At 39.0% G+C, this 27,958-nt stretch overlaps 2 protein-coding genes across 6 annotated transcripts; one reads left to right on the top strand and one right to left on the bottom strand.

Annotated features, from left to right (window-relative positions):
• The first annotated feature begins 346 nt into the window (after positions 1-346).
• vdac3 (voltage-dependent anion channel 3) lies at positions 347-9,665 on the top strand. 2 transcript variants are annotated; one of them, XM_071204357.1, is made up of 10 exons: positions 356-457; positions 3,712-3,825; positions 5,219-5,290; positions 5,525-5,574; positions 6,507-6,659; positions 6,758-6,810; positions 6,971-7,198; positions 7,356-7,506; positions 8,511-8,568; positions 8,653-9,665. In XM_071204357.1, the coding sequence occupies exons 2-10, from the start codon at positions 3,714-3,716 to the stop codon at positions 8,742-8,744; spliced, it is 969 nt and encodes a 322-aa protein (XP_071060458.1). In that variant the 5' UTR covers positions 356-457; positions 3,712-3,713; the 3' UTR covers positions 8,745-9,665. The 2 variants fall into 2 exon arrangements, with proteins under 2 accessions (XP_033946729.2, XP_071060458.1); XM_034090838.2 differs by lacking the exon at positions 8,653-9,665 and having other exon boundaries at positions 347-457; positions 3,710-3,825; positions 8,511-8,573.
• On the bottom strand, positions 9,666-25,531 carry ikbkb (inhibitor of nuclear factor kappa B kinase subunit beta). 4 transcript variants are annotated; one of them, XM_034090829.2, is made up of 23 exons: positions 25,410-25,531; positions 23,562-23,610; positions 23,187-23,308; positions 20,874-20,968; positions 18,410-18,530; positions 17,481-17,550; positions 16,417-16,505; positions 15,692-15,781; positions 15,479-15,603; positions 14,784-14,891; positions 14,565-14,694; positions 14,137-14,331; positions 13,918-14,032; positions 13,556-13,679; positions 13,311-13,462; positions 13,068-13,129; positions 12,875-12,975; positions 12,734-12,783; positions 12,537-12,636; positions 12,167-12,314; positions 11,598-11,695; positions 11,167-11,260; positions 9,666-11,034 (listed from the first exon to the last, which is right to left on the bottom strand). In XM_034090829.2, the coding sequence occupies exons 3-23, from the start codon at positions 23,289-23,291 to the stop codon at positions 10,978-10,980; spliced, it is 2,229 nt and encodes a 742-aa protein (XP_033946720.1). In that variant the 5' UTR covers positions 23,292-23,308; positions 23,562-23,610; positions 25,410-25,531; the 3' UTR covers positions 9,666-10,977. The 4 variants fall into 4 exon arrangements, with proteins under 4 accessions (XP_033946720.1, XP_033946718.1, XP_033946719.1 ...); XM_034090827.2 differs by lacking the exon at positions 23,562-23,610; XM_034090828.2 differs by lacking the exon at positions 25,410-25,531 and having other exon boundaries at positions 23,562-25,403.
• Positions 25,532-27,958: the final 2,427 nt, after the last annotated feature.

Raw genomic sequence — 27,958 nt, 5'->3', positions numbered from 1 at the left:
CTATTTCCTTTGTAATGGCAATGTGTGTGATATACTGTATATTAAATTGTTACCGTAAAAACATGCACCAGGGTAATTAGCTAATCTCAAAATATTGTATAGTCAGATATATAATAATAAGAATAGTCTAAGATAATAAAACTATAAACCGTTTTTTCCTTAATATCAAATGAGTATTCGAGTGATATTATCTGACAGACCAGTAGATCCCAAATAAAAGACCATGAGCTGCAATGAGCAACTTAAAGACTGAACCCAGTGTACATGTGTAAGTGTTTACGAGTAGAATACTATTTAACAAGTTATTTCTGCTCAATGTCATTACACAACAGCCCCGCCCCCGGCTGGAGGTCTGCCTCGCGCCTGCCCAGTGTGTTCTCCCTGCTTTCTCCTTCACTTTGCCCCGCTGCACCCTACAGCACCGTTAAACTCTGCACTTCCCGCCCCATACAGAAAGGTAAGAAACAACTGACTATAGCAAATTGTTATTTTAGAAAAAAGTCTTATATCGATGTTTCCATCATGACAATCAACTGTTGACAATTGTGGTTTGACTGTCAGTGAGATTTGAAGGGTGTGCTGTAGCAGCTGCAGCGGGTATGCGAGGGTGTTAAAGCCAGTTCAGGCCTGTAAGTGCCGTGGCATATGTAAACTGTAATAAAGAACCATAAAAAAGGAGTATAACTAAATGTCGTCCTATGTTACAGATAGGGGACACAAAACGACACATGGGAGGAAGGGAGGTTTGCGGGGATATTATTTTCTGTCAATACTATAAAGTAGCATATTTTTGCTATGGCCAAGCAATATTTAGGATAGAACATCTGAAAACAAGCTTTTTTGGTGTAAAACGTTAGCCTTCGGTGGTTGCCCATTAGCAATACTCTCGTTTTATGGACGCACGAACAATGGCAACCAGCAGAGGACATATCTGGAAAATAAGAATACTCGTTCTCTTATGGGACAGGCGAAGGGAAGTTTCTTATCTGTCAGTCTGTCAAGAAGCACAAGGTCCATGAACAGCTACAGAGCAAGGACTTCCATAATTTAGCATTAGCCACCTTTACTCTTATGTCATTGCACTCAAAGACGCAGTGTGGCAGTGACCAACAATGCGTATTCATAAGGCAAATTAAACATCATGGACAGCTTGGAGAAAAACAGTTTAACAGTTAAATATATCTATATATTTGGGGACATTGTGGGAATGTAATATATTATTTTATAGAATATGTTATAGAACATTGCCCATACTGTAGGTGTGATATCAGGCCTGGGCCAGACTGCCTCAGAACGGAAAACACTCACTACTTCTTATACAGGATGCTGCAGCCCACTGGTAAACAGGTGCTTGCACATCAAACTTAACTATCGTCATTACAAGGAAGGAAAACCTCTGGATGCATATCATATCAAACTATGTAAGAAACTCATACCTCATGCTCTTAACATTTAAGCTATAAATTGTTAGTGTAACTTGACTTCACTTGAACCCATGTCACACCCTTACATTCCTCCCTTACATGGCACACACACCTCACCTTATCCGAGGGTTCAGTTGGGTAACTGCCTGTTTACTCAAGTTTGTAGTCTATTTTATTCATTATCTGCTCTTTAGCTAGGGGGGCAATCTTCATGGTGTTTACAACTGCTAAACTCTTTCCATTATTTAAATGATTTAATACATTTCAAAGCTATTGCTAGTACGACAGATAATATATAGGATAACTACACCGATTATCTTGATTGGTTAGAAATGTATAAAGAAAAACATTAAACACAATGGCTTTACCTTTAAAATTATTTTATGGACCCTGAATCGAAATATCAGTTTGCAGTTTGACAGAGGAATTAACTACGGTTACTTTTATTCTGATAACACTTATTTGCTTTGTATATGTCATACTCTGCAGAAAAACACTATTTAATAAGACAGGTGAGTAGCATGAACAATTATTGTATGCTCATAAATAAATGTTTAGCAAGTGAGACAATGTGCTGGAGCTAATTTGAAACTATACAATATATTACAGGTGTTCCTCATTTTTTGGATCAGGCTTCTATGTGTTTTTACATCAAGCCGCTTTCATATTAAACAGTGTTTTACAATTAAGACCAGCATTGGAAAATTGCTAATTGAAAAAAAAGGACATTTGTTTTGTTTCTAATATATTTTTGGTCTCTATTTGATTATTGAACACTACACAACCACCATCTTGTTGTTTGTGTAGTCTCTGTTTTCCCTTCACATACATCTGTTGTTTATGAGTGTCATTTTTACCTTTGAGCTCAGTCAAGGCTGCAGCTAATGAAAGTGTTACGACGGGTAACAGGAATTATGATGTATAAATAAAGTGTCTATGCAGACAACTCAATTAGTATTCAATGGGGATTTAAAACATTGAACCTGGAGAAGGACACTTGCTGAAAGCCTAGTCACATGTGTTAGGTTCACCTGGGCTATATTTAGAGCTGCTTGACGAGACTGAGGAAAGAAGGCCAGGAGGGAAAGGGTCCAAAATGGACTGTGTGTTGTTGGGGGAGAGGGGGGATAGGGTCGATAAGCAGTGTATGTTGGGAGACAAAGACGGTCAGGACATGCACGGGTCAGCAAAAAGCAGGTCAGCTGGCAAACATTTGCTTACCATTTGAGAAATGCAGAGCAACTCTGAGACATACAAGACTTCATGACACATACTTTGATTTATGCTCAGGATTCTGTGTGGGAGAAATATTGAGATCTTAAAGGTCCAAAAAAAATCTTAAAGGTCAATTTCTTGTTGAGTAAGGGGTTGAAACCATAAGACCAACAAGACCAATTATATTTGCTATTTTCATAGAGAGAGATTTCTGTATGTGTGGTCTTTGTTTGTTGGTTAGGTTTGAAGTGTTTTGGACTTGATTGGAAAAAGGTAATGTCATGGTAATTTAGCTACATTTGTAAATGGTAGCGAACAAAACTGAGCTAAAAGAGTATAATTAGACCATAACAATTATTGTTTGTTAGAAAACATATTCTAAATGACTGTTGAAGTGCTCAATAACAAGCTAACAAGTTTCAACCTAAACTATTATAATATGTTGTGTTTGTCCTCTGTGGCAAAAATGTCAGTTATATAAATATAATAAATAGGGATGTAGGTCACTGACTTATTGTTTTGTAGTCGTTTATATGTTATGTTCCTCTGAATCTGAAGAAGACACATTTGGAGAGAGATTACTGTACATGTACTCAGCTAATCTTTTGGTGACATGTAAGAGGTGAGCGTCACTGTGTCATGAAGTAGCATCACAGCACTGTTGATGTAATGCTTGTGGACAGGCACCTGACTGGTGTGCTTTGTTTTCTATGCCCTTGTAAGCAGCATATTTCACCAGATCATCATTTTGTACCCTTCATGCACAATCGGTATTCTTTGCCAGATAAAAATGCCAGGCTCTACACAGGCTTTATCATGTTCAAAGGCTGTGCACAAAGTACATGTGTTCATCAACTGCTGGCCTTTGCAAATACTGTTCAATATAATCCAATAGAAGGCTAGTTCTCTGCATAGTAAGGCAACGTCTAAGATCTGACTGCATGCTAAAGAAGCATGCTGATATGTATAGCAGCTGCAGACAAACCCATATATTGTGTATTGGTGCTGTTGAAAAAGGGCCAGACTGCCAATGTTTCTATCGTCCCTCCTTGCACTTCCTTCCTTTAAAGAGACATGGCAGAGAAAGGCGATGGGAGTGAGGTGCAGCACAAGACGGAACAAGTCAAGCTGGTGGAGAACAAAGACCACTGTGGGACATGTGTGCACCACGCACCCAAGGGAAATGGTGAGTGGGGGTGTGTAAAACAGATGACGCATGGTCAGGGTCCCTGGATTGAGCTTTGGCTGCAGCGACATTAACCTCGACTTGCAATCTGTGAAATCTTTTTCAATTCCACAGTTTTTGGTTGCAACCAAACATGCACCGGCTCATTGAGTCATTAGCTTATAAGGATCTCCAAAGTCTCTATTTCTCTTCACAAAAGATGTCATACTGTAGGTGAGATTTATATTGGAGGGAGCAGCAGGACAAAGGCAAAGAAAGGAAGGCAAGTCACTGGTAAAATATTAAACCAGCCTAGGGAGTGTAGAACAAATGTCCCTGCAAAGTCACCTTGTCACTCTCTCTCTCACTCTCTCTCTCACTCTCTCTCTCTCTCTCTCACACACACACACACACACACACACACACACACACACACACACACACACACACACACACACACACACACACACACACACACACACACACACACACACACACACACACACACACACACACACACACACACACACACACACACACACACACACACACACACACACACACACACACACACACACACACACACACACACACACACACACGACTGCCTGAAGCCGGTGCAGTGCAGTAGTGTGCAGGACTCGTAGTTGCTGACTAACCAAACCTGCTACTGCTTAGGCTAGCTTGACTGCATTAGCTTGCATAGTATCTCTGTCCACATCATACATATGTATGTCCTCCTTCACACGCATATCACAGCCTAGATGCTATTGATGGTGAAACACAGTAGTAAGTCTTGCTGAAAAAGGACCATGTTTGATGGCTACGTGAGCCAAGATGTGCTGCTTGCTAATGGGCTGTTGCCAGGCAATCAATGGGGGTCATATGGAAGAAATAGGGGGAGGAGAGAAGCACAAACGGGTCCCCTCCAGATGGTGAGGTCATCCCAAATAACAAATATGTATACTGATGTTTGTTGGCAAGTAAATAATTGGTAGAAATGATTTTTTTGATGCTTTGTGTGCAGGCTAATATAGTGAACCTAAGCCCTTATTAGTGCTCTCTGAGTTAAATATCTCATCTAACGCAAAGTAGCTATATAGGTTCAGCTTGTATATATTTGTAGCATTTGTTCTAGCATTTTGATTTGAAGGGGCATTCCAACAATTTTACGTAAAAGTTATGGGTAGTACCATTTTACAAACTCTTAAGGATGTGGGCATCTACTCAGTATGGAATGAAAACACACTATTGAGTTGCATTATGCATCATCCATTTTAGACCATTGATCACTACAATTTGGAAGCGTATTACTCAATTGCTGGAGTATCCCTTTAATTATGCATTCAGAGAGTTTGATGCAGTAAAGTGTGTATACTGAATGATGTGTTTTTTTAAATGTCTGTTTCCTCAGGAACAATGGCCGTCCCTCCTTCATACGCCGACTTGGGGAAATCTGCCAAAGACATCCTCAACAAGGGCTTTGGTAACTATACAATTTGTCTTAATGTATTTAAATACTATTCATACGATGTTGCTTTATATTTCGAACAGTTTTGGATGAAGCTGTTCTGAAACAGGATTGACGTTAGAACACTTTGCTCTTTGAATGCACTCTGTTTATTTTAACTGCAGCTGTTTTAGTGCCTTGCTGTGCAGTAAAAGGATGTGTGTTATTTTCCCAGGCTTTCTTTTTTTTCTAATTTCCTTTCTTTCCCAGGATATGGAATTCTGAAGCTGGATGTTAAGACCAAGTCCCAGAGTGGTGTTGTAAGTACTACTGTTTTCTGTGTTAATGCCTCTCTCTCACTGCCATGCAGCACTCCATGTCAGTGTGTTTGCTGCCTGACATGTACTCAGTGTAATTTACACAATCAGCAGATTAACTCTGTCTGCTTGGCACCTTACTGACACCAATACTCTTTTGCCTCAAGCTACTTATCATGTTGTATCATGATGGGGAAAACAATTCTCCATTTGAGAAAAGTGTTTTGCTCCAGACATGTTGTGTGTCTGTGTTGTTATAAACCTGTTGCCATGGAAAAACCATAATGTACACTTGCACACAGAATTTTCCATAAAAAACATTATAAATGCATTCGCTCTGACTAATCTCATAGGGTTCTGCTTTCTATTTCTCTGCTTTTCATTTATTTCCCCAAAGAGCATGTTCATTCTGTGTGGATTTCCCCTAACTCTCTCCTTTCTCTTCTTTCTGCTTCTTCTTTGGATGTTCCTGTCAGATGGTAAGAGAGTGTTTGTGTGCATAAATAATATTTAATCACAGGTGCACCTCGGGATAAGCCAGTTATACCAGTGATGTGTTTGTGTGCTGGCTTTGTGCTTAATGTGTCTTTGCAGCGGTAGCTCGTCCGAGCCACACCCTAATCAAACTGCTGCACCGTGTAATTAACACAACCAGCCTCTCCCTCACAGTCCTGCCTATATTTTAATATTCCACCTAATTTCTCCATCTTAAAGGTGTAGATCCTCCGATAAATAACTGGACATACAAACCTGAGAGGGATTGTGTGGCAGAGGAAGAGCAGAGAACAATTGTTTACCTCGCCTTTGTCTTTTCTTCTTCTTTCTTTGTGTATTTTTTCTCTCCCTTTCTGCCACTCGTGTCTGTAGTTGAGCTCTTATGTGCCTTTCTGCCTCCATCCCCCCCCTTCATCACTTCGTACCTCTTTGTCCTGCAGGAATTTGCCACCTCTGGCTCCAACAACACCGACACAGGGAAGTCAGGAGGCCACCTGGAGACCAAGTACAAAGTGAGCGACCTGGGCCTCAACTTCAACCAGAAATGGAACACAGACAACACTCTGACCACAGAAATCACCATGGAGGACCAGGTGATTGCATATTAGTAATCTCAAACAATTTTCATAACATCAATACATTAACTTTCAGTTAGAATATAAGCTCATGGTCTGTTTCTGTTTGTCTGTAGCTGGCTAAGGGCTTGAAGCTCGGTCTGGACGCATCATTTGTGCCCAACACCGGGTAAGAGCAATTGTGCTCACGCCAAGTATAGCTCCAAAATCTTCAAAATAATTGACTATACAGTGTAAACAGTTCTTAAATGAATACATGGGTGTACTATCAACATAATACTAACTTCTTAATGACTGTCACAATTGTCTCTCCTTGTTATTCCTTGTAGCAAGAAGAGTGCCAAACTGAAGACCGGCTACAAGCGTGAGTTCGTAAACGTTGGCTGCGACCTGGACTTCGACATGGCCGGTCCCACCGTCCACGCTGCTGCTGTGCTGGGCTTTGAGGGCTGGCTGGCGGGTTACCAGTTGGCCTTTGACACAGCCAAATCTAACCTGACCCAGAACAACTTTGCTCTCGGATACAAGGCCGGGGACTTCCAGCTTCACACCAGCGTGTGAGTCCCTATATCACTGTAAAGTGAAAAAGAGGAAAAGGAAGTGATATATTGGATGATGGCCGTAATGAGAGGAAGCATTTCCCCAGGATGAAACATGAAGTTTCGACTCATTTCCACTCCTGCTTATCTCCAACAATTAATTTTTGTATTTCAGTAATGACGGCACAGAATTCGGTGGCTCCATCTACCAAAAGGTGAACAGCAACTTGGAGACGGCTGTACAACTGGCCTGGACAGCTGGCAGCAACAACACACGCTTTGGAATTGGAGCCAAATACCAGCTGGATAAGGATACCTCCCTCTCTGTAAGAACTGACGATTCTATAATGATAAGACAGATTTAGCAGTGACAATGACTGCAGCTCATAAGGCAAGGCAAGGCAAGTTTATTTATATAGCACCTTTCAGCACCAGGCAATTCAAGGTGCTTTACAAAAATGAAAGACATTCAGATAAAGGCATTTAAAAACAGTAAAAGATAATAAAAGAAACATTAGAAGAAAAACAAAAAATGAAAGACATTAAGAAAATGGCATTTAAAATCAGTCATTAAAAAGAAAAGCTAATAAAATAAACATTAAAAGATAAAAGTTACAGTGCAGTCTAAGATATGAATAGTTCAATTATTTCGGTTCTTGATTTTTTTATTTATTCACAGAACCTCCCTTTGGAAATCCGAACATTTCCATCCCGATTGTTAATTTAGACTGTTTTCACCATGTTATGCTCGCATGACATCCACAATCGGACCCTCAGGAGGGTGTACTAGCCCCCTACTCTGCTTTGCGTTCCATAACAAAGTCTTTAAGTGTTACCTGAACACCCCTGAACACTATTTTTCACCCGTCGGTGATGTGATACTTGTTCCTCAGTACAACTCACTCATAAGGAATTATATATTTCAATTTGAGAGAATAGAAGAACAAAATAAACAACAAAGAGTATGCAGCCACACTAGCAACTCTGTTCTTTGAGCTAAATGCACACAATGTTAAAATGCTGATGTTTAGCAAGTATATTTGACTATGTTTTTATCGTCTTAGTTAAGCATATTAGCATGCTAACATTTGGCACTAAACTTAGCTGAGGCTGATAGAAATGTCTTTAGCTTTGCAGGTATTTAGTGATGAACTGAAATACTTGATATAGTGAAATTTGATAATGGAAAGATATGAGCTCACCAATTATTATCATTCATTTTCAGGAATGTGTGCACCAGTGATCATGATTATCCATCCAACAGTCCAATCTGTCTACTCTCTTATTGCTGTGTTCATGATTATCCCTCATGTTTTGTTTCTCCTCACAGGCCAAAGTTAACAACGCCTGCCTTGTTGGAGTTGGATACACACAAACCCTCAGGCCAGGTTAGCTGATTTTCTTTCTGTTACAACAATCCAATACAACTTAGTCATGGCTTCTTGATACATATTCTGACTTTCTTACCTCAGGAGTGAAGCTCACCCTCTCAGGCCTGATTGATGGGAAGAACGTGAACGGAGGTGGCCACAAAATCGGCTTGGGCTTCGAGCTGGAGGCATAAAGAGACAGCAGGAGGACAGACAAAAAAAGAGGAAAACAACACAAGAAAAGAATAAAGAGCCCAAAAGTGAAACCAGCAACTTGTGAACACATCTTCCCACTGAGACACACACTTATGCACACAGAAACACACGTTTGTTGGCCTTATCCCAGAGTAGCCTCCAAGACCTCCGGTACTGTGGTTTATAAAGAATCAAGCATTGTTTCGTGTTGATTACTTTTGATTATTACACCCTTTACAGCTCCCACAACCAACCTTTGAGCATAACTTATCAAAATACATCAGAAGGACAAACAGAAATTAATGTGAACGCCCCATTCTCTAAATAATTGGCTGATTATTACCAGACAAAGTGCACTATTAATAGAGCATTTGCGTCTTAAACATATCCTTTTCTTCCTGAGTGTCTTATTTCTCACATTTGAAGCACTTTCTTATTTTACTGTGTGGTCAGCTTGTTTTAGCCCATTAGTACGTTTATTAGATGATGCTTGTTTTGGTATATTTTGGTTATTTGCATGCTTTCAAGGCTGAGGAGAAGTTTTTTTGTCTTTTCATTGTCAGGTTGACAAGTACGGTGACTGTAAACGGATGCAATAAAAGCTGGAGAGAAAATCCAGGAAATACAACATAGTAGCAGATCCTCAGAGTGAGTGGACTGACTTATTCCACCAATTGACCTCAGTAACAGTTTTAAACTGTGAACCTTCAGTTGCCTAAATATCTATTTTCAGGTTCTGTTTGGTAAAAAGGCCAACAGAAATGTGAGACTCTTTTATCCTGTCTCGTTTTGTGTCCTGTACCTACTAAACCCTTACCACGACATTTCATTGTGCTGTGCTTTGTACAGGAGAGTTAGTCCACAGTTAGGACCTCAAACTGGTTTTATTGAATTAATGGAATAAACAATGTTAAACACTATGATTTTGAGGGCTGTTTATTTGTTTTAAGTAAACAACACTTACAGTACAGTAAAATACTGTATTCAAGTTACAACATCACTGTTGTTGTACATAATGATGTAATGGTCAGATTGTGTAATTCTACATTTTAAAAATCTTAACAGCACAGCGCGTGTTCAAAGAAAGGCAAGATATCACCGACACTTATGATAGAATGTGTAACCATTATCATCACTTTGTGGAATCTATACACAATAATACCTCGAATAGTTAGAATGATATCTAGAATACCCTGTTAACGTTCATTAAAATGTACTTAGTTTTAAAGCCATTTTCACAGGTTTGCAACAGTTCATAAATTGGATTCTACTTTTGCATGTGCTTTGTTTTCACCCTATTGCACCAAGCAAAGAGAGAACCAGTTTCAACATGAATTTAACATAAAAAGCCTCAAAACACTTATTGCATACTAGATACATTATTGATACTGGACTGCTGCTGTTATTTTGAACACACCCTCCCTATGAGATTCAATAGATGACAAAAAACTTTTCATTAATAAAATAACATTTGCAAGAACAATATTGGTCCAATGAGAAATGCAAAAATATTGACATTTAGGTATGTAACACACAGGTCAAGGGATATTTTTAGAATATAAAATGTTTTACATGATGAATGAACATAATTCTTCAAAATATAATCAGTGGTTTCCTAATAAAAATCCACCAAACATTATGAAACAATTGGAAATGAATATGCCTCAAAAACAGAAGAGAAATATTGCTGTCTCAATTTCATCTCATTCGTGAATTCTATCACTCTTAAATATAAAGATAAAACTGTCTCTCGATGTGTGTCAGCTTTTTATAGAGAGATTAAGTGTTATGCTTTGTACATCGTGCAAGCCTCCCTTCATGCTGTGACAAGTGGACGCAAGTTTAATGAGATTTTCTAAATGCTTTGTTAGGACCATCTTATTTGATACATGATACCAATTAAATGGATATTTTTACCCCAAAACTAAAATAAATGTTGTGCTAAAATGGAAAATGGGCACATAAATAAGATCCTGCTTAAATAAGTTCCTCTGATTAAAATCGGAAAGATTTGCTTTAAAGCACTTTACATTTCATTTCCGTATTTTACAACGTCAGACCGAGAAGGATTACCTACTCCTAAATCTAATTTAGCAAATATGTTTCATCAGATATTCCTCTATATTCACATTTTTCACAGACCAGCTTGTGCTACATTCTGATGTAGTTTGACATCTCCTCCACACAGGGGCAGTAGAGTAACTCATGGAAGCAAAAATAATGAAACCCAAATTAGGAGAGGTCACTGGAGAAATTCTGGCCACTCATCCACGTCCACTCCCTCAACATCTAGGACAAAAACAAAGGGTACATGCAGATAATCAATTATCATAAACCACAGCAGGCATCTGCTAGGCATCTCAGTGTGAGAGAGCTGAAGAAGGGAGAGTATGTAGATAGATAGATACATTATGTACGTACATCCATACTGCTCTCTGACTCCTGGATGGTGTCATTCAGCAGACTCTGGAGTCGACTCTCAAATGTCCTGCTCTCCTCCACAAGAGACTCGTCTCTACAGACACAACCAACAGTGATTCATGCAGACAGTACTCGTAGTTTTGATGATAGGTTATCTGTGTAATTGCATTTGTGACTTTCTGAAAGTCTCTGCTAATGAAAAGAAGCAGTGTGGAGTGTGTGAAAGCTAAATTAAAGTTTGTAGAAGACCATCAGCTTACAGGGAAAACGGCATGATTAAAGTAGTAGGCATACCTGAAAAAAAAATAGTCCTAAACAACATTCATAAAAGATGAGTCTTTTAAACCCTAAATGGAAATCCATTTTATACCCAGGTGTGGGGTGTGTCTGTGTGTCTGTGTGTGTGTGCGCGTGTGTGTGTGTAGACTCACAACTGCTGTAAACTGTGTCTGGGGGTGAGCAGAGGCGGAACTGACGAGGGGGTTCGTAATCCGTCAGGACTCCCACTCACTGGGCTGCGAACTTTGCTCTGCACAGAAAAGATGATGAATTGTATTCTGTGTTAGTTCATCAAGCACCTGGAAGTTCTTACCTTTGTCTCTGGCATTTGTATGTTTAAATATCAAAGTAGAGTACATGTAGGTACAAAACACACAGGTCAAGCATCTTCTTAAGAATAGCCTTTTTTTTACTTTTTTACTTTAAATATAATCTTTGGTCTCATCGCAAAAGTCCACCAAACATGATGAAACAAATGTAAACAAAATACACTTTTCTTGAGAATTACGTGAAACTTTTCTATACATGCTGCTATTATATGGTTATACACTGTGGCTACTCGTATCATTAAATACAAATATAGGCAATTGACAGTCATCCCCCAAGTGAGAGTAGGTGTGTGTGTGTGTGTGTGTGTGTGTGTGTGTGTGTGTGTGTGTGTGTGTGTGTGTGTGTGTGTGTGTGTGTGTGTGTGTGTGTGTGTGTGTGTGTGTGTCCTTACACAGGCGACTTTGAGCAGGTTCCACAGCTCCCTCTGACGTTTCTCCTGCAGACTCATCAGCACTTGTTCGCTCTCAGCCATCCTCTGGACCACCCCCTCCACCTTTGGCAGCAGCTCCATCACCCGCTGACGGCACACTGCTGTCTTACTGCATAATAAAACAAACAAATGTACTTAACACTTACCATTCACATTACCGTTACATCAAAGAAGTATTTTTGACAATATCTTGCTTCATTTCATACAGATACAGTAATGCATTGCACATTCAGAGCTGCTCAGAACTCATTCAGTTTCAGATTGAGCTACATCTTTGTTCCATTGTCTTTTTAGACTTTCAGAAAATATATAGTGTTTTGTGTCTTATTACCTGAGGTGTGTGTAGAAGTCTCGGAGCTTCCTCTCGTAGAACTGCACAGCTTGCACCACCAGGCGCACCACCTCCTGACCGTCCCCTGCGCACCTCTGGTCTGAGCAGGGGAAAGAAAAAAAAAGCCATGTTTATTTTCACATGGAAACACTGTAATGATTGTTATGAAAAGGCGAACAGAGGCATGCTATCCAAACCTCTGGGTTTCTCTCGGAGTTTGCGAAACAGTTCCATGGCCTTTCCTTCCCTGAGGAACAAAGAGAGGAAGAGAGCAGGGTTAACGATCACAACGCAGTTCATTTCTTCAGTTTTTAAAGTTGAGTTGGGTTCGCACTTACAGTGTGTCCAGGGCCTCTCCACTCCTACAGGGCTGTCTCTGCACATCCACTATGTCTGGCTGCAGCTGCATCATCTCCTCCTCCAGTTCACTGACCTTGGCCTAGACACACACATGGGTATTATTGTCTTTAATGCACATGTGACTACTTCTTACACACACACATAAACACACATAAACACACTCAACTCTACCTGACCACAGCTGACAGCAGTCTGCTCCATCTCCCTCCACACGCCAAGGAGCTTTTCTGACGCTACAAATATAAAAGCACTATCATTAGTCAGGGGCAAACTAAATTCTTCTAGCCATTCAGGTGCACTTTCTACCAAATTAGGCAAATCATAATTAACATTAAAGGACGGATTAAATGTAGTTTTGGGAGCTGTAGTGTAAAATTCCTGCTCTGTACAAACATGCTTATTTTTAAATAGTACCGATCCCAGTTGCTGTCTGTTCCTGGTATTTATCCATGTCTATGTGAAGGCTGGTGGTGAAGAAGTCCAGCTTGGCCATGAGTCTCTGGTGCATGGACACCATCTCGTTCTTCTGTTTGGAAAGTGAAGAGTTGTGTCTCAGCAGGCTCATGCTGAAAGAAAGAGGCAAAGAAATGTGTTTGTTTTATTAAATGCATGCGTATGTTGTGTGTGGGAGTTTGTGTGTGTATTTGCGTATGCCCTACATGGCAGCTTTCTGGCCCTGCTGCAGTCTTTGCCAGTCTTCCTTCAGGGAGCGGATGGTGTGCCACGCCTGGCCGCAAGTTCTCCTCAGAGAGCTGTAAGCTAGAACGTGTTTAGGGTCGCTTTCTGTGACAAAGACAAAGGACCAGAGAGAGAGAAACACAGTCACATGAGAGCAAAGGCATCTTACTAAGGTAGTACAAAAAGGTTTTAGTCTCATATAGGCTGTATGTTTGATACATACATACAACAAAAGTAGCTTGAGTATCCACATAATTGAAAAGTTGAAGCAAATGTATCCATGGTGTTTAAGCCAACACATGTTTGTAGATAACAACAGGTTAGCTTATTGTTGTGTACTCACGGACAAAGCGAATGTTTTCTGGAAGGGTGCGAGGAGCAAATTGAGGTTCATAACTGCAAGAGGAACGATCAAACAGGAAGACCAGAGGCAAGTCTGTCCGTCGCCCATCTATCTCCTACAGACAAAGATAACAATATTTCTATAACTCACTCCATTATTACATTTCCTGTTGATTATTTTGTGAAGGTATTGCATGTGCTGTGTTGATGCTGATATTACTGAGTAATCTATGGCGCACTGTGTGGCCAGTCCATGAGGCTCCAAGGCTAGTCCCGCTTCCAGCAGCAGCTCCTGATTGGCTGCAGGGATGCTGGCGTCTTTCTCTATCCTGAGCTGCAGGTCGGCCACAGTCTCTTCTTCCGAGACAGAGTAGGTCAGGATTTTAGCAGAAATCATGTTCAGGACATGGACCAGCTGAGGGAAGAGACAAAGGCCAAACACATTGCAGAAAGAATGTGAAAAACGAGTTTGTCTAAATCAAAAAAGGTGCACATCTGTGCTAATTCTATAACATTTAAAGTTAGGAATGTTGCCGTCTTTTACTAATATAATATCATCAACATCAGACCACTGAGGCCTAACTGAACAATAAAAACATGAAAGTAAGACAACATGAAAATAATAAATTATTGAAATACTCAATTGACCTTGAGCTGCAGAACGACCTGCAGCTGGGAGAAGCAGTCCATGGGTGCAGCGCCGGGCTCTTTGCCGCGCTCCTGAGGAGACCACTTCAACATCAGCTGTAGCCACCTCTCCAGTCTCTCTAATAACAGACTGCCAAACACCAGCCAACATATTAGACTGAGATAATTGGAGTATCAGATTAGTATTTTTTTGTGCATGTCTGTCATTGACAAAATCACCTGTTGAGGTTGTTGGGCTGAGGAAGATGTTGAGAGAAACGGACGTCCCCCAAGAGGTCCTCGTAGACGACAATATCTTTGTCCTGCTTCAGCCTCAGTTTGTTGTGCCTGAAATAATACCGATGGATTACATGAGAAAAAAGTCCTTAAAATCTCTGGAGTTGAATATTGTGCATACAAATGTTTTTTCCCACATTTTATTTGCTTTTTGATAATGGGAAATTCCAGCCTGCAAACACAACAAGTTACACGCCAGAAACTGAACCTCTACTGAGGGAGTATTTTCACATGTAACCAGACCCCCCCCCCATATGAGTTTCATATCTATTATTCATTATATTAGTGAGGCACAAGGGGCATTGACGTTGGCACAACCCACATATCCTGCAATTCTTTGCTTTGGCATTGTTTATTTATATAGTCCCTGTGTGCCAGTCACATAGCAAATACATTTTCATTTCAGTGCTTATTGTTGATAAACGTCATTGTTAAGGTTTGTTTTGCAAAAGATAACCCGTCTTAAGAAAGGTATAAAAGCAACAAAAAAAAGAGTGAAAATAGGAGTTGAAAAGTGATAAATGTGGGCATTTAGACTTGCATAACTGTCGAAATAGCCTGAAAAACACGACTTCACGTTAAACAAATCAAATCAACAACTTAGTTCAGGTAAAAGCATTTTCAAAATGTGGTATTACCAAGGAACAGGTTGCCAGGTTGGTAAGAAAGGCCTAAATCCTGTGATGCACTCAAACACCAGGGTCCCGAAGCTCCAGTAGTCCACAGTGACCGTGTACTTCTGTCTCTCAATGAGCTCTGGAGCCTCGAGGAGGGAAGAGAAAACATGTTCAGCGCTTACTGTCCAGCATATGGTGAGAAGATCATGTGGAAAATGTGTTTTAATTACCTACCAAGTACTGAAGAGTTCCCACAAATGAGGTGCACAGGCTGCTCTGGTCCAGCTCTTTAGCATAGCCCAGGTCAATAATCTTATGGATCAACTAAGAATAAAGGGGAGAAAAAAAATCAGCATTTTTTTCATTCTACATTGACAAATTAATAACTTAAAGGAATAGCTCTACATCTTGGAGTTTGATTTGTTTCGTAAAGGTCAGCATAATCCCTGTAAAACATTAAAAACAGCTTTATTTGTGCTGGCAAACATATGTTGTTGATATCTGACTGACAAAAAGTCTATATCTTAGATAAGTGTATGCCAGACAAAAACAAGTGTTCAACTGTAAACTTGGCACAGATACTGTATAGTCTGTTTCTATAAACTTAGCAATTTGCATAAATGTGAATATATAACCTTTTTATATGTCTGGCCTCATGTATATGACATTCATAATTTGTTGTTGATCTACTGCAGGCTGGGGGATGCAACAAGTAAAATCAAAGTAGAGGAAGGTAGGAGATGAAGTGCAAATCTAAAGGAGTGAGTTTTCCAAATTAAATATTCAGTACAGCAAAGTTGTGCTTAACTGTGGAGGGTAAACATGTGGACGTGAGAGTCAAGTTTCCTGCACTTATTGGACAAAACCCACACTGAGACAAAAAGCTTTAAAATAAACCTCTCTGTTGTGGTTAGGGTGCATTTGTCATAAAAAGACGGTTCACAGGGTCATTAACTCACTCTCTTCTCTCCCTGCTGCAGCACAATGTTTTCTGGTTTCAAATCTCTGTGGATGATCCTCTTCTTATGGAGGTAGGTAAGAGCTGACGCTGAAGAGAGAAGGAATAAGAAGGGATAAGAGTCATGAGGAAATGAGAAGAAAAGAGAATGCAGAGTACAAGGTGAATGCTTTGTAAATGATTTGAAGAGTTCTGGCTTACTCTCATATGAAAAAAGTAACAAAGTATGTGAACTAGACATCGACGAACAATGCAAATTGTCCGCAACCAGTTTGATGTGCAAATTAATTATTTACATAATCAATGATAATTCAAGAAGAAAAAAAATTGGTTGGATGAGGGTTGATAGAGCTCATAAGATGATAAGACCGGTATTTACATTATGTAGCCATTAGTGTGCTCTAACTGAAGTTGATGTCTAATATGTTTTGTCTCAGCAGAAACCACAATGTCACTTTATTGTACGCATCAAAGGGTGAGTAGCGTGTGTGCTGGCAAAGAGTGTTCAACAAAGCGGAACTCGTAACCATTGGAGCACCTGACTGTGAGTGTGTGTGTGGATGTGCATGACTATGTCTTTACCCTCACTCTTTACAGTTTTAAGGTGATCACTCATTATTAGGAAATGTCCTCAGTGGGTAACAGTAGAAGGAGTTTCTGTGTGTGTATCTGTGTGAGTTGTGTGTGTGTGTTGATTACTCTACTCTCTACACACTCTTACTCTGTGTGATCCATCCCATATGTGTTCTGTGTCGCTGTGTATACAGTGTGTAATATACAATGTATACAAGGTCTTGTTGATGTGAGCATTTTTACATCATGTTTGGGTCAAAGCGTGAGCTGCCAATTGCTGACGTAGACTTCCGTCTGAGCGTGACGTGTCGCCATGGTGACTAAGAGGTTGGTGGTTAAGGGTCATTGATGACATCATGATTGTCCGTACTACAGGAAACTAATCACGCTGCCAGCTCACCCAATCTCACAATGAATCCCTCACTTTCATCTCCACATGCTTGAAAATGTTGTTATAGTCCCATTACAGCCGGGGATCGGCAGGATACTCACAAATGTCACATAACAGAATCAAAACAGAGCCCTCTCTCATTCCAGCGCAGTTATCCAGGAGGTTCAGATACTGCAGAGAGAACAAACCGACACATGATACAAAGAATTGCATTAATGTCTGTCTTCTTTATTAATGTTGTACAAGGTTCTGCTTTTCTTTATAAAATGGCCATTTCCTGCCCGGGGAGCAGTGTAGGGAACGGTGCCTTGCTCAGGGACACCTCGGTAGCACTTGGTCTTGCCGGGACTTGAACTGGTGACCTTCCAGTTGCCAATCCAAATCCCTATGGACTTCGCCACCACCGCCCCAAGTGCATGTGTTTGGAAGGGATTAGACATAAAGTAGATGATCGGCTCACATTCAAGCAGAAAACGATCACTAGTATCAACTTTCTCTAATACACAAATAGATCATTCTTTCACGAGGCTGTTGATTAGATTTTTTAGATAATTTTTTTTTAGATTCAAACTAAAAGTACTTTTACAAATTGGCAAATTAGCACTTCTGTTGTAAATCCTTTGATTTGTTTTACTTGTGGCAGGCGGGATTAAAGAGTCAACCTTTTCGTTTTTGGCTGTCTTAGATGCTTTGAAAGTTTTATGACACTGTGGTTTGTGACGGTTGACATTTTCCTCCTCTGCTGGCTGCCTGGTGCCAACATAGTCTAGCTCCTCAGGCTGCACACTTAGTTTGTTTCAGATTAAAAAAACATTTATGGGTGAGCATCTTAAACCCAATAAAAAAAGGGACATTTTGATGCGCCTGTATTCTTTATTCCACAAACACAGTCTGATTTTATTGAAGGAAGTCAGGATGAAGGATTATCAACACAGACGATTCCTGCTCCTTGAAAGGACTAAGGGCTCTTATCCAGTGTCCTGAACTACATTTGTGTGCACACATTCCCAAACACATCCCAGATATATACCTTTCTAAGATCTCCTCCCTGACAGTACTCCATTGCCAGCAGCGGCAGGTCATTGGTGAACACCAATTTCTGCATTCCCTCAGGAACCTCTCGGGCTGCGACAACGTTGACATGATCCAACCTATGAGAGTAAAGAGGAGCAGACATCAGTTAGTGGGAGCAGAAGTTATCGTTTCATATTTGTTATTCAGATATAAACTTCCGCAATAATCCAACTCCTAGGGCTGCCATTTTAGACGTTAAATATTTATAAACATAGCAGTCATTGTGCAGTTTCTTTGAAGAGTTGTAAGAGAGTCTTCCTTTGTAAGGCTTAAACGAGAGTTATTTGAGTAGGTTTGAAAGAATTTCACATTAAAGAGATTTGAGAAAAGTTTGAAAAAAAATGTAGACCACTATATTTCCCCCCCCCTCACTATCGTGTTGATCTACTCCTCAGATTGATCTTGAAACCTCTTGGGAGGCATTTCCCATATCTAGACTAACCTTTATGAAAAAACACAATACATCATTTTCTCAGCTTATGACATCAATCAGAAATAATATTTGTCTTGCATGTCATGGCATTTGCTGTATCTAAAAACTAAAACGGCTTACTTTCGCAATAACGGCAAACCTTTTCATCAGTTTATTCATCAATCCCAATACTCCCTTGACCTGCTCTGTTACTTTTGTCTTTTTCACATTTCCTGCTGTTTTATAACTTTGATTGAAACAATGTGTTCCTGATACTCACAGGGTCAGGCACTTTTTGAAAAAAACAAAAGAGAAATAAAGATAACAAACTCAAACTGATTCCAGATGCAGACGATGGCGATGTATGATACCTTTTACAAGAATCATAAGCTGTGGTTAAGTTGTAACCAGTAAGATGTTATCTTTCCCCTGCAAACCTTTATTTCTCTCACTCTAATCTCTCTCTTTGTTGTGCCTCTCTTCAGCTTACATGAAACACATTTTTGGGGGCGTGGGTACAAAAACAGTTAGAGAGTGTAGGATAAAACAGTGAACCTGAACAAGATTGTCTGATAAACTATTTGTTCATGTTGTTCAGCAGATGGTCTTGCAATACAAGCGCTGTAAACACATTATAACTAAAACATTGTGAAATGGATGTGTTGTTATATAAGCATGTGTACATCTTTGTTAAGTAGCTGTAATAATATAATGGTAGGGTGCCATGTATGTGTCCCCTGCCCTGTGGTTTTTCCACAAGTTGAGCGTGGGTGCACGAAGGGTTGTGGTCCTGACCATGTCTGTCTGAAAACAACACACTTGTTAAACTGGGACTAGGAAAGAAATGGTTTTATAATCATGTTTGCACCAGCAAATGACAAAACACACACACTACACAAATAAAAGCAAAACCTGCATGATCCGGCTCCAGTGACCGGACACCCAAACTAAGACCGGTAATAGACAAAGCAGACATGTAGGGAAATCAAACCCTCCAACGCAAAGCAAAATGAGGAGGTGGTACATTATCCTGTCAGAAATAACCGCCAACCGACCGAAATAACCCAAACGCCCATGCTGACCTAATGTTTTAATGTCTTGAGTGATTTCTACTATTTCAGGATACAAATTAAGCTTTTTCTTGCATTTTGAGAAAACTTGTGAAACAGATGGGTACATAAAGTCAAATGTCAAACTCATAAGCCCCGAGCGTGTCATGGAATGTACCGCGGTGAGTTACAACACGTCAAACCAACACTTGTCTCTCATGCCAAACAGAGCTTTAAGGCAAAGCATGAAATAGTTTGGACGGCTAAGTTAAATGTGTCAAACAGTAAGATGAATCAGCCTCGATCATTTGTATCCAAAGAGACAAACTTAGGCAAGGTGCTTCGGTCAAACAAAAAACAAACAAAAGAAGTTGCTGCATGTTGCACAACTAATTGCTGCTGCTTGATTTTAAATACAAAACAGTGACTGATGAGAACTTATTGTACCTTTGGTAATTTTTATTAAATCATAAATGAAATGTGACTATTATCTGAGCTTGACCTAAGAGAAGAGTAGTCAGGTGTTTCTTTATTGCCAAATACTGAGGACATGGCCTGTGACGAAATACATTTTACAGCTTTAATATTGTAGTTAAGTTTGTGTTTATATGGTTCATACATAGTCCCATATACATTTCTGTTTAAAGCACAAACACTGATTGGAGAGTGGTCTGGTGTCTTAATGGTCATGACAAAAAACACATAACCTTTGTTGCCTCCCACTCTGTCTCTCTCTCTATATATATTTCCCGTCTTCACCTGCACTGTAAAATATCTAATAAAGGCAATCAGCCAAGAAAATAACACATATTGCAAATATATGTTGAAGCTGCTGAATGTCCTGTACATGAATGGTGTTTGAGGGTGAGAGAGAGAGAGACCGATTGGATCCAACAGGAAGTTTTTTTTGTTATTGTTTTGAGGCCCTTTAGTAGGCTGTGTGCAAGTGTGAAACTGACCTCTTCATGATCTGGATCTCCAGACACCATCTCTCTTTGTTTTTCTCGCTCAGCTCCTGACGACACTGCTTTATAGCAATCTGTTCCTCTGTGTCCTGAAATCACATACACACACATTGTTATACTGTAGGTATAGTTCAGTTGTTAAAGTTGTTATGGTTCATTGTGCGTTTAGATTTAGGGCAGAAACTAATATTTCATTTTATATTGAAAATATCAGCCTTTTATTTTCTCTATTTAAACAAGTATTCATTGTTTCAGTAAACAGTTACCAATAGAACATTAATAAAACACATTCGAGACGGTACATAGCAGGGGATATAAGTTTAACAGTAGGGTCGTTGCCAATGTATTTCTTAATAATAATTGATAAAAAGAGAGGGAATGGAGAACAAACCATGACAAATACAAAACATAAACGACTACAACTTTTCCTGCAAATCACTAAACACAATCTGAATTTAACAACTTGCCAAAAATAATGAGCAACACAGGTATCACAATGAGGAAAGCACACCCACCCTGCTTCCCATAAATCCATCTATCAACTAATAATAGCTTATAGTACTGTCATTAAGGAAGGACATCGGGGAAATCCTTATAAAGGAAGTGAAGTCCCTGCTTCCCATAACTTCATCTATCAACTAATAATAGCTTATAGTGCTGTCATTAAGGAAGGAAAAAGGTAAAATCCCTATAAAGGAAGTGAAGACATCACATTTGCAGTGCCCTTTATAGTCATTTTCATTTCCTCTTAAACACTGCTCTGCCATCATTGATGCTTCGCTGTGATTTTACCGTTTAACAATACATAATTTACTATTGAAGATTACTTCTTGCTTACTGTAAATTGCAGTAGAATTAAATAACATGACAAACTTATTTTTGCTAATTTCTAGACTTTTATACACAGCATATGTGTAATTGAAGCCAAATTATGCAGGGAATGCAGCCGAACAGGGAGAAGTCAAAAAACGCTGTTGCGTTTGTATAATAATCTTTTATATTTTAAAGTATTTGAAATGATGCTTTCCTGCCGTTTGGACTCAACATCACTTCTATAACTACATTCAAATGCTGATGCTGTCTGGCTCAAAGCAAGGTCTAATTGTGCCTTGAAAATGAGTGTGACTAATACAACTCAAGTACACGCACAGAGGAAGAGGAAGAGGAAGGTCCTTGTTCCCATATTGTGCAAATGCAACTTTACAATTCCCTCACCCTGTGACTCGAATGGTAATCATTACAATAGCTTTCTGTAGGACTAAGAGACAGCTTCCCTCCTGATGTCATACAACCCATTTGAACAAATTCGGTTTACAGTTCTTTTTTTTGGTATGCAAGATGTAAACGAAAGAGTTATCAAAAACATGGATTTGAGTACAGGCAAGCATTTTTGGTGCAATTCTATTGTCTTAAGGCAGAGACTTTCAAACAGTGAGTTAAGAGGGGGGTGCAGAGGGCAATATGTTTAGGGATTTTTTTGTCACTTCTCTGAGTCATAATATTGCAGTAAAATCTCAACACAGACATAACACACATATTTTTAGATTCAGTATGACTTATTCTTCCTGAAGATATAATTATAACCTATTCCTCTATTGCAAACAAGCTTCCTTTTAAATTATAGAAAAAGAAAATCCTTCTAAATTACTGAACCTTCTTCATCGGAGAATCATCAGGTTTTTTATGTTCTCTTTAGTATCCAGGTAATCCTATGATAACTGACTGTACATGTAGTGATACATTGCCAACAGGAACTGCTTAGAGCTAATTATACATACTTATTGGTCCCAATATAACAACAAAAGTTAAAAAATAAAGGCTCAAGTAGTAGCCCACAGTTGACTCCATGGTAACATTTTCCTTCATGTCATCATAACTCAAAGCCCTCACATTATAGGAGCAACCTGGGTTCAGGAGGTAAGGAAGGTCAGCCATAAATCATAGGGGTTGTGTCAGTATAACAATATGGTCTTAAGTTTTCACAAATGACACTCAATCAAGGAGACACTGAGCTATTCCTCATTGGAATTGAGAATTTAATTATGAAGTCAAAGGATTGTGTTTCTTTTCTTTCTTTCTTTTTCACAGCTCTCATTTTGATTATGGAACGATGGGCGGCTGGGAAACGTCACCATGTCAAAAAAAACGTTTTTTCTCACTAGTAAAAAGCTCAGTCACTGTAATAATCCATAATTTAAACTTCCTTTTTTCAGGTTTATGATCATGTTCTATCACTGCAACAAAGACAATGTTCTCGCATGGGGACAATGATGCAGACAGTGTGTTTAAAGTGTGCGGACCGTGTACCTTGTTTTGCCATCTTGTGACGTTCCCAAAGCCTCCGGTGCCCAGGCGCTCCTTCCGCTCCCAGGACCCACAGCTCTGCTGCTGCTGCAGGGGTACTCGATTCATGGCCTCGGACGCTGAGCCTTCACCCCAGGCAACCAATAACAGTAATCAACAGTTATACACATTGTGTTCCCTTGAAGCTCACTCCAGAAAACTTAATTGTATGATTAGTAGAATATGGAGAAACAACTTTGCTAATATTAGATCTTAACTACACAACAATTTTTAAATGTAGCCTCAGCCTGACGATAGCATTAGAAGAAGTGCCTTGTTGTTATCTTTATAAAAACAAGTGAATCGCATGTACAGTTGATATTTGAGGACATAACTTACCCAAGATACTAGGCGGCTGTACTTATAGTTGTTCTCGATTGCTAACACACTACAATTATACATGAAGCACAATTATTTTAACGGACACTCAAAGAGCAAAACATCGGCTCAAATCTCCAAAAACGTTTTCAGCTTTTCACACAATTTGCAAATCAACATGGCACTTTTTGCAAACCACTGCACACATTTCTCCACGTAAGACACAGGAATCTGACATAAAGTCACGTGTTAGCAGGTTTAAAACACTGATATTCAAAATGCCTCACACATGGACCAATGATCAAGAAACACGTTCCACCTGACCAAACACCTGGTAGCATCATTGTTGGCTCATCAATCAGGATGTTAGCACTATAAAAAGACCACAGGTGAGTACTTTCTTACAGCAACAATGGAAGCCAACATGGAAGCAAGAGCAAGAGGAAGAGCTGGGCTGAGAGTGAGAGGAGGAGGAAGAGGTGGGGTGAGAGTGCGAGGAGGAAGAATGAGAGGTAGAGGTAGAGCTGGAGGGAGAGGACGTGGACAAAGAAGAATACTCTCATGATATATCAGTGCTTATATCTGTTGTGTGAAACGTATTTACTTCATTACTGTAATTGAATTGTTGGCATGTTGCATACTATAACTGTACAAACATCCTGCACAATGTACTGTGGTAAACTTACTTTTATGCAACACAGACACTGGCCGACCACTATATCTTTGTTGTTTATCTGAAGGACTGAGAAAGAGGTGCAGGTGGAAGGCTAAGGATTTTCAATGAGGCAGGAAGCAGCAGTTACAAACTGAGTTTTGGCAAACAATGCATCACACTTAGAGAGATCCGAAGCATAGTAGCTATGTGCTGAGATGCATGTTGCACAATGTTATCTTTGAATACAATGTGATTTTTTTCAACAACTCATTTGTATTTCTTCCTTTACTGTATTTCTGTAAACTCAAGCAATCTTTCTCTGCAGAAACCTCTCTGTACAGAACATAGCCCATAACAGATGGAAGTGCTTTAGATTATGCTCAGCAGTGTGTAGTTGGGTGGTCAAACCATCTAGTATTAAGAATGAAGTGTGTTATATTTGGTGCTAAAGTTTGCATTTGGTAAGTGTTTATGTAGTTTTGAGTGCAGTTCTTAATTTAGCAGGAGAAATTAGGTGTTTTGCACTTTGGGTGTGTGGTTGTGAATTGTGTTTAGTGTTCTGAGAAACTGAGCAATTAAAAAAAAAAATGTGTGTTGGCAATCGAGAAAAACTGTAACAACAATCTTGAGGTAGCCTACTTGTACTTGCCATATATGGAACTTTATGCTTTTTTCCATCACATCTCACACTACTACTCCACTACATATTTCAGATTCGGATATTAATACAAAAATATAGTTAATTAATACATAAGCGGGTATTATTAATGATTAAGCCATCCAACAGTATCTTTTATAATGTGATTTGAATAAAGTTTTAACTTTACCAGCTACAACATTAAAGGGGTAATGTAATCCAATGAAATAATTAGTAGTATTCTGCATAATGAGTGCTTATACTTTTGGTTTTGTAAGTAGGCTATATTTGGATGATAATACACTTAATAAACACCATTTCTACACTGTTGTATTATTCAATAAGAGCTAAGTAGCCTTCTTCTTCCACCTCGGGTAACACAGTCAGTGGCTGCAGTAGTTATTACATAAACTGTATTAACAGGCCTACATGAATACTGCAATGACAGAACAGGGTTATCCTTATGTGCGTGTTTCTTGTTGTCTGAAGTTATAACAAACACTGCAGAGATGTTTTCGGGTTTTATTTAATGCAGACATGCGCTCCAAAGTAGCATCTTATTTAAACTAAATCCTACCTTAGACTTCGGAGGCAGCTTTCACACCTGATTTTCTTTAACACTCTGTATATATATATATATATATACACAAGTTAAACGTTGGACATTTTGGTAGTCACTTCGCCGACACAACACATCTCAAAAAAGTTCGACTTCCTGATACTCACATTTCCTGTAAACCTGAAGGACCCGCCCACAAAGAGGCTCAGTCTCCAGCAGCTGGCAGCGGCAGGTCTACGCTTAGCCAGAAAGTTTCACATGTTTACACATATATATTATTCATCTGTTTTAAGATGATTTTATGTGAAAATCTCCACCTGAACATGTCAAATAGATATTGAGCTCACTGAGAAGAATGTATATCATGTCATTTCAGTCTGCAATTCATTTTGTGCAACTCAAACTGAAATGTCCCACATGTACACATTTGAAATATACCATTATTTTGTTGTAGAAATACTAGCTTTTATTTTACATAAAATAAAAATGTTAAATATTATGGATACTGATCGGCTTGGAGTTGTCGATCAATTTCTCATTACCACACAATTAAATAATACAATATAGGCCTATATACAATAATAAAAAATGTATGGTGCAGGTTTTGGTCCTTCAATATTATGACGTTGGTACTTTAGGTATTACAAAGCATTTACATCAATTTGTTTACAAAATGTGAAAATTGGTAAAATTGATAAATTAGAGAATATAGTTTTCATTTATGTCATCTTCCCAGAACGAAGCCCATGAGGTCACTGAGGTCCATTTAATTCTGACATTTAAAGTGTAATAATTTATGTGGGATAATCTATTAGTCAATAAAGAAGTGTGAAAGCTAACAAAAGCACAATCAATGATTTTACTAATGTTATGGAGTCTGTGGCGCCATGCTTTGGGAATGAACATAATACAATTATAGGCTCGGTTTACTTCTCACTAAAAGATGGATAAACTTCCCAAACCATTCAGGACATCTGCTTACATCACTGAACAAATAATACGTCACATCTTACCCTGAAAATTACACCTCCTCTCAAGCTAGAAAAGCTTTTTGTTTATCTTTCTTTTCATAACTTTTTTTTTTAGGTGGTTCTTGTTTTTATAAAAACTGAATCATAATTATTTCAAAATATATTGCACACATATCCAGATACTGTGACTCAAATGGTTTGCAAAAACTATTTTGATATGCCGTTTTCATTGTATTAGTCATATAATATGAATATGTACTCAAATGCATTTCCAAGAAGATCGAGGATTAAGGTCATCGAACATCTGATGGAGGTTACAATACTTATTTAAAACTAAATACCAATTACATCATTTAAAAACAAACTTTAATAAGAGTTCTAAATAACTAGAAATACATTGTTAATCAAACTGCTTAATGTGTCTTTAGCTTAATCCAATATCATTATTATTTTGTACCATTCTTTCACTTTTGCAGTATCATTGTTGATCAAATGGGTGTTGTATAAATAGAGGATGCACTTCAGAATTTCCAGATTAAACCAGTGATGTTTTTCATTTCATCACCTGTTATTGTCAGGATTCGGGAAAAAGGTAGGACCCAAATGCAGAATAAAAAAGGCAAAAAGGTCAAGGAACAAAAGGCGAGCTTTATTTTATAAAGCTGATGACTGACAAAACATGACATAAAATAAACAGGTAGCACAAGGTAGCATCAAAACAAAAACTGACCGTGACCAACATGGAGGGAGACAGGAAAGACAATTAACCGACAAGGAGCTCAGGGGAAGACAAGACTAAATACAAAGAAGGGTAATCACAGGACAAGACACAGCTGGGCAGGGGAGGCAGAAACACAAGGGCAACAGGTGAACACAATCAGACAATCAGACACAGGAGGGAAAACACAGGAAGGAAGACAAGACATAGGGAGAACAGAATTGCAAAAATAAAACCCATGACAAGAAAGACAAAACTGAAAGATTGAATATTTCAGGTGAAAACTGACGACTCACTCTGATGTAACCAACAAACTTCATCGGCATGTGTTTTCCAACCCATATCTGATGCTCCTCTGACGTGATCTGTGGGTGTGTAAGGAGCACTATCAGATAGTAAATGTTTGTAGAAATATGTTCCTGTTTATTCTAACAAACTATGGCGCTTCCTGATTTTCTTTCCCAGAAACGTTTTTACTCAAGGAGAGGGCTCTATGGAAGTCAAAAGGACCTCATGATGAGACCTTTCTTGTCTTATTTAGATTAGTTCAGTTACGTAAACGTAGCCTGGGGAAATGCCTTAAATGTTGTCCTCAATTAGGTAGTAAGAGTTTATTCTCCACTATGTTGTTCTGTTTAATTTGAACCTTTTAATTCTGCCTCCAACATTTCAGTTGAACATTGTATTGCTATAGCAACCTTTACAGTTAATAAGTGACTGTCAGGGACCAAGCAGTAAGGCAACTGGACACGGGAGTTGTTTAAATTAACTGAGTTTTTATTTGCCCAAAAATCCAAAGAAAACCTTATAAACCAATAATATCTAATAACTAGGCCTATAAAAGAGGTCAACAGAAAATACCTCAAATAAACATGCCA

The sequence above is a fragment of the Pseudochaenichthys georgianus genome, chromosome 9 (assembly GCF_902827115.2).
Source record: "Pseudochaenichthys georgianus chromosome 9, fPseGeo1.2, whole genome shotgun sequence".
NCBI lineage: Eukaryota > Metazoa > Chordata > Actinopteri > Perciformes > Channichthyidae > Pseudochaenichthys > Pseudochaenichthys georgianus.
This window is presented reverse-complemented; position numbering and strand designations above follow the sequence as displayed.

Excerpts from the sequence above, each read along its gene's own strand:
- vdac3 (XM_071204357.1), top strand. The coding sequence starts at position 3,714 with ATGGCAGAGAAAGGCGATGGGAGTGAGGTGCAGCACAAGACGGAACAA. Across the intron at positions 5,291-5,524 it reads CATCCTCAACAAGGGCTTTG|GATATGGAATTCTGAAGCTG; the intron begins GTAACTATACAA and ends TTTCTTTCCCAG. Across the intron at positions 6,660-6,757 it reads AAATCACCATGGAGGACCAG|CTGGCTAAGGGCTTGAAGCT; the intron begins GTGATTGCATAT and ends GTTTGTCTGTAG.
- ikbkb (XM_034090829.2), bottom strand. The coding sequence starts at position 23,291 with ATGAATCGAGTACCCCTGCAGCAGCAGCAGAGCTGTGGGTCCTGGGAG. Across the intron at positions 17,551-18,409 it reads AGGGAGGAGATCTTAGAAAG|TATCTGAACCTCCTGGATAA; the intron begins GTATATATCTGG and ends TTCTCTCTGCAG. Across the intron at positions 16,506-17,480 it reads GATTCTGTTATGTGACATTT|CGTCAGCTCTTACCTACCTC; the intron begins GTGAGTATCCTG and ends TTCTCTCTTCAG.